This window comes from Peromyscus maniculatus, chromosome 22 (genome assembly GCF_049852395.1).
Source record: "Peromyscus maniculatus bairdii isolate BWxNUB_F1_BW_parent chromosome 22, HU_Pman_BW_mat_3.1, whole genome shotgun sequence".
NCBI lineage: Eukaryota > Metazoa > Chordata > Mammalia > Rodentia > Cricetidae > Peromyscus > Peromyscus maniculatus.
Genome location: NC_134873.1, coordinates 11,055,307 through 11,061,561, shown reverse-complemented (window position 1 = coordinate 11,061,561; position 6,255 = coordinate 11,055,307). Strand labels below are relative to the sequence as shown.

The 6,255-nt window shown below is 51.8% G+C and overlaps 1 protein-coding gene across 1 annotated transcript; it reads left to right on the top strand.

Annotated features, from left to right (window-relative positions):
• The first annotated feature begins 775 nt into the window (after positions 1-775).
• On the top strand, positions 776-5,897 carry Ephx3 (epoxide hydrolase 3). Its single transcript, XM_006991271.4, has 7 exons — positions 776-1,219; positions 1,376-1,461; positions 1,817-1,974; positions 2,119-2,247; positions 4,856-4,959; positions 5,054-5,190; positions 5,291-5,897. The coding sequence occupies exons 1-7, from the start codon at positions 806-808 to the stop codon at positions 5,514-5,516; spliced, it is 1,254 nt and encodes a 417-aa protein (XP_006991333.4). The 5' UTR covers positions 776-805; the 3' UTR covers positions 5,517-5,897.
• The last annotated feature ends 358 nt before the right edge of the window (positions 5,898-6,255 follow it).

The following is a 6,255-nucleotide window of genomic DNA, read 5'->3' as shown; positions in this document are numbered from 1 at the left end:
GGCCTTCCGCTTCTGGGTTTGCTCCACTCTCGTGTCAGTTTCCGGCCTCTCTACAGCTTCAGAACAAACTCCAGTCTCGCGTCTAGCCTTTACCCAAGCCAACAAGCCCAGCCTTTGTCTTTCTCATCTAAGTACGGGTTCCCCCTAATTCCCCTTCCACCTTCATAAAGCGCGCCCCTCACCCTTGCACAGCATCTGGGCTAAATTGGGTCCACCCACCCTGCATATGCCAGGCCCCTTCACTCAAAGCTCCACCGATCTCACAGAGCGCTTCCCTCTCCTAAGAGTAATCCAGGCTTCAACTCGCCTTCCTTAGAGCCTTGCCAGTTGCTGTTTATTTTATTTATTTTTTTTGTATGTAGCCCTGACTGGTCTAGAACTTGCTAGATAAATCAGCTGGCCTTGTACTCAGAGATCTCCCTGCTTCTGCTGAGATTAAAGCTCGGAGGGTTGCACGTGCTGCAGCGTGAGTGTGGTCAGAGGACAACGTGTGAGAGTCAGTTCTCTCCTACCACTGTGGTTCCCTGGGATCAAACTCAAGAGGCCAGGCGTGGCGCCAAGTGCCCCTTAGCTGCCGAGCCATCTCTAGGTCCTGAACACCGCCGCCTGCTTGCTACAGGAATCATTGTAATCCCCTGTCCCTGTCTTAAACGCCATCCAAGATGACCTAGGGCGCTGCCTGCAGTCCCTCTTTCCCCCAAAGTTCCTCCCCAGCCACAGAAACCAGATCCTCTCGGGCTCCACCCCCTCCTCTTTAAGTGTCTCACCCAGCCCAGGTCGTTTACCTGCCACTTTGGAGTGAGTCATGTGCGGTGGCAGTCTCTGCCCGAGCCGTTCACCTGTGTCCTCAGAGGGTTCCGCAGCGCCCGCCAGCACAGTGGGATCCCAAAACAAAGGCGGTGGGCTCCCGGAGCCGGCGCCGCCGGTTCAGTCCTCGGACCCCGGCTCCGTGGTGGTCCCAGAGCGCGAGGATATGCCGGAGGAGTTGGTGGTGACGGCGCTGCTGGCGCCCTCCCGCCTCTCGCTGAAGCTGCTGCGCGCCTTGGTGATGAGCCTGGTGTATCTGGCTGCCTTGGTGGCCGCCTTTGTCTACAGCTGCATCGCGCTCACCACGGTGCTGTGCCGCCCCCGCCGGGGCTGCTGCGGCCGCCAGCGGTTGTCAGCGCCAGACTGCCTGAGAGACCCCACGCTGGGCGAGCACTGCTTTCTGACCCTCAGGGTGAGTGCCCCTGGGAGGCAGGTTTCATGGGTGGGGTGGACGGAGAATGAAGAAAGGGGGTTGAGATATGGAGTCCAAATGGATCTGGGCCCATATGGCTAGGAAGGAAGCTCCCTTAGCTACCTCAGCTCTTACTTAGATTGGGCTTTCCCTCAGAGTTCGGGCCTACGTCTGCACTATGTCTCTGCTGGTCGCGGCAACGGGCCCCTCATGCTATTTCTGCATGGCTTCCCAGAGAACTGGTAAGTCTGGGTCCCTGGGTCCTGGTGCTCACTGGACTGGGGAAAAGTAGAGCTCTGACCATGAGAAAATGGGAACTAACAGGGTTGAGTAGTCCTGGGGGTACAGAGCATAAAAAACCCAGAAGGTGGGCAAAGGGGCAGAGATACCGCCCCAGAGGGCGGGTTATCCCTCTGAAGAGACCGGACAAGGGGGTTATTGAAGGTGAGGTGGCCTTGGGCCTCTCTGCCTGGGATTCCCCCACTTCCTTTCTAAGAAGTCCAGAGCAGAAAGGCGGGGTGGCCTAAGGTAGTTGCTGGGTATAGGAGGTACATCCTGCAGACGGCTGACTCAACTCCCAACTCCCTCACCGGGCAGGTTCTCCTGGCGCTACCAGCTGCGGGAGTTCCAGAGCCGTTTCCACGTGGTAGCTGTGGACCTGCGTGGTTATGGCCCCTCAGATGCTCCAAAGGATGTGGACTGTTATACCGTTGACCTGCTGTTGGCTGATATCAAGGATGTCATTCTGGGCCTGGGTATGAGTCAGTGACCATCGCAGGAGAGGCCTCTCCCATCCTGTACACTCATCTTATCGTTGCTCCTTTTGGGACCCACTCCCACACTTCTACCTCACCCCTACTACATCTTACACCATCGCGTCTGCCCCCTCTTCCCCCCAGGGTACTCCAAGTCCATCCTTGTGAGCCATGACTGGGGGGCTGTCCTTGCCTGGAATTTCTCCATCTACTTCCCGTCCCTAGTGGAGCGGATGGTCGTGGTCAGCGGACCTCCTATGTCGGTGTTCCAAGGTGCGTGGGGAGTGCTGGGATGTGCCTAAGTGCCAGGGTGTACGTCTGTGACCTGTCACTGTGTCAGGGACAGAAATCAGTGAGAGTGTACTCAGGAATAACCCCGGGTATAACAAAATGCTTTGGACTCGGGCTGGGGTACAGCCAGGTGGTTGAACATTTGTTTAGTGTATTAGAGGGCCTGGATGTAATCTCCAACATTGAGAGAGAGAGGAGTGAGAGGGGCGGGGGTGGGGGGGTTGGGGGGGTGTAGGTTCTTGTTAGATTTAGGCTAGAGCCTAAATCTAAGTATGAAATTAATTTAATTAATTTAATCTTCTTATACACTTTGTACACGTAGACTGAGAGTAATTAATACAGTAATTGTAGTAATTTTGTGTATGAAGGAAACTGTGGAATTGGCTTTACTAGCACACCCTATTAATCTCAGCACTTGGGGCGGGCCGGGGCTGGAGCGATGGACGGCTCAGTGGTGAGCACTTGCTAGTCGAAGAACTCTTTGATTCCTAGCGCCCACATGGTGGCTCACGGTCACCTGGAACTCCAGCTCCAAGGGATCTAATGTCCTCATCTGGCCTCTGTGGATACCAGGCACATATATGGTACACATACATACATGTAGACAAAATACCCATACACATAAATAAAAATAATAACTCTAAAAAGAAGCCAGTCATAGCGGTGTGCACCTTTAATGCCAAAACTCAGGAGGCAGGGACAGATTTCTGTGAATTTGAGGATAACCTGCTCTACATAGTTAGTTCCAGGACAGCCAGAGCTGCACAGTGAGATCCTGTCTCAAAACAAAAAACAAAAAAACAAGCAAACAAACAAAAAACAAAAAAAAAACAAAACTGATTCAAAACAGAACAAAAATAAGTCTAAAAGAAAAATCAGTACTTGGGAAATTGAGTCAGGAGGGTCATGAGTTAGAGGCCAGCCTGGGCTATACAACAAGATCCTATTTGTAACAAACATGACATACCATAACACACACACACACACACACACACACACACACACACACACACACACATACACACACACACAGAGTGTACATTGAACCATCAGAGGTCAGCTGTGGAATTTCCCACATGTAGTACCATAATAACACTGAAAAGTTTCATCAAGGTGTGGTCTCACATGCTTTTAATTCCAGCACTCGGGAGGCAGAGGTGCGAAGATCTCTGAGTTAGAGGCCAGGTCTAAAGAGCTAGTTTCAAGACTATACAAAAATACCCAGTTTCAAAAAACCAAAAAAAAAAAAAAAAAAAAAAAAATTTTTTAGGATGGTGGTGAACCTCGGCCTGCCAGTTGCCTGTGGTAAACTTGCATAGCTTCACTTTACAAAGCTCTTGGGTTTTACGAAAGTGTCGTTAGCTTTATGTTCCAGCTAAGGGAAACTGAGGCAAAGGAAACAATGTTGTCTCTTTCTTTCTTTCTGGGCCTGGAGCTTGCTACATCTCCCAGGCTGGCCTTCCACTCCTGGAGCTACATCTGCCTCCACCTCCTGAATGCTGGGATCAAAGGCGTGGGCCTCTACCCCCAGCACTGATGTCTTTCTTTTGACAGTGGAAGACACAGACAACTGGCCAACTGCACCACAATAGAATCAGATGCCCTCTCTGGTCACCTAATGTCTTTTGTCATTGACCCCCATTTATTGGTTAGTTAGTGTGGGGGTAGAGGGGGAGATAATAGAATCTAGAGCCTCAAGATTGCTAATCACATACTCGGCACCGAACTACACCCCAGTCTTCCCTGAATAGCACTGCATCTTTACTGTTTGGTATCTGTCTTCTTCTACTCCTTTCTGCAGGACCCTGGTACACAGTAGGTGCTCAATAAATGTTTATTGCGAGAAGCAGGGGAACTATGTCCAGGCCTAAGCAGAAGAAGCCTGAGGGTATCTCTGGGGGCACTCAGGAGCTACAGAGGAAGGCACCCCCATTCTCCTGTTTGTTTGATTGTTTTTTAGAGACAGGATTTCTCTGTGGAGCCCTAGCTGTCCTGGATCTTGCTCTGTAGACCAGGCTGGACTCGAACTCACAAAGATACACCTGGCTCTGCCTCCTGAGTGCTGGGATTAAAGGTGGGCACCACCATCACCCAGCCCATTCTTTTTTTTTTTTTAAAAGAGTTATTTTTGTTATATGTCTCTCTCTCTCTCTCTCTCTCTCTCTCTCTCTCTCTCTCTCTCTCTCTCTCTCTCTCTCTCTCTCTGTCTCTCTCTCTCTCTCTCTCTGTGTGTGTGTGTGTGTGTACATGACTGCCATGGAGGCCAAAAGAGGGCATTAGATCCCATGGAGCTAGAGTTACAGGCCACTGTATGCCACCCAATATGAGTACTAGGAAGCAAACTTCGGCCCGCAGGAAAGCAGCGAGCACTTGTAAACACTGAGCCATCTCTCTAGCTTCGCCAGTTCTGCAGCTCTAAAGACAGTTTGGCAGGGCAGTGCTCAGCCACAGTGCGGTCAGTGTCTTCACAGACAGGCCAGCAGTAGCGGTGTTCTAGAGGCCCGCGTGCCTGAGCTGGGTGTGCAGGGATATAGGAGCACAGGGCCATCTCAAGCCCAGACTGTTCACATCCTTTATACCCTCTTCCTAGAATACTCAACCCGCCACATTGGCCAGTTATTCCGATCAAACTACATGTTCCTGTTCCAGCTTCCCTGGCTGCCAGAGACGCTCTTGTCTTTGTCGGACTTCCAGGTGCAGTGAGGGCTGAGGTCCAGGAAGAGGGGAATGGCAGATTGGGGCTGGGCAGGCTGGCCACTGAAACCAGCGCTCTACTGTGTACACCCAGATTCTGAAAGCCGTGCTCACCCACCACAAGACGGGCATCCCACGTCTGACCCCTTGTGAACTTGAAGCTTTCTTGTATCACTTCTCGCAACCTGGAGGCCTCACGGGGCCCATCAACTACTATCGAAACCTGTTCAGGTAAGGCTACACCTAGGAGAGAAGCTCAGGAGTGTGCCAGCCCCCCCCCCCTCCCCAAATTGAAGGTAGCCATTCTTCTAACTGTCTGTCTTGGCCGTAGGAACTTCCCGCTGGAGCCCCAAGAACTGTCCACACCCACGCTGCTGCTGTGGGGGGAGAAAGACCACACCTTACAGCAGGGGCTTGTGGGAGCCATTGGGAGTCGTTTTGTGCCGGGTCGGCTGGAAAGCCACATCCTGCCAGGCAGTGGGCACTGGATTCCACAGACCCATCCTCAGGAGATGCATCAGTACATGTGGGCCTTCTTGCAAGACCTACTGGACTAGTGGCCCCTGCTCGCCAGCCAACAGGTACATAATGTGCACACACACCTTCTGTCCTTGTGGACCTGAGAGTCCGTGCAGTGTGTGCACACAGGATGGACTCCCAGCTCCCCCACAGCACATGACCCCGCTGTTGCACACAAAAGCACCTGTGGGTGCCCTGCCCCACACATAGCATGGCTGTTTGACTCTGGTAGCCAAGAATGCTTCTCCCTTGTGGAGTTAGAAGATGAGACTGTCTTACCTCTCTTTTCCAAAGCATCCCTGCCCCAGTGGCTACATAATCTACAAATTCTAACCTTTCTGTCTTGTTCTCTACCTCCAGTCTGCAGCTTAGGTCTTCCCCAATGTTGTGAGCAATATATTTCCTTTTTGTTTTTTGTTTCTCTGTGTAGCCCTGACTCTCCTGGAACTCACTCTGTAGACCAGGCTAGCCTCAAACTCACAGAGATCCGCCTGGCTCTGCCTCCAGAGTACTGGGATTAAAGGCGTGCGCCACCATCACCAGCTGCATCCAATTTATTTCTAACCCACAAGGATAGTTCAATTAACATGTTAATTAGCTAAAATGAAATTTCCCCCTGGAGCTGGGAAGGTGGCTTAGTGGTGAAGAGCATTTGTTGCTCTTGTAGAGGACATGTTCAATTCTCAGCACTCATGGAGTTTCACAGCCATCTGTAACTCCATGTCCAGGGGATCTGACACCCTCTTCTGGCATCCCTGAGCAACAGGCCTGCACATA

Coding starts and splice junctions, on each gene's coding strand:
- Ephx3 (XM_006991271.4), top strand. CDS start 806: ATGTGCGGTGGCAGTCTCTGCCCGAGCCGTTCACCTGTGTCCTCAGAG. Junction 1,462..1,816: donor CATGGCTTCCCAGAGAACTG/GTAAGTCTGGGT, acceptor CTCACCGGGCAG/GTTCTCCTGGCGCTACCAGC. Junction 4,960..5,053: donor TGTCTTTGTCGGACTTCCAG/GTGCAGTGAGGG, acceptor GTGTACACCCAG/ATTCTGAAAGCCGTGCTCAC.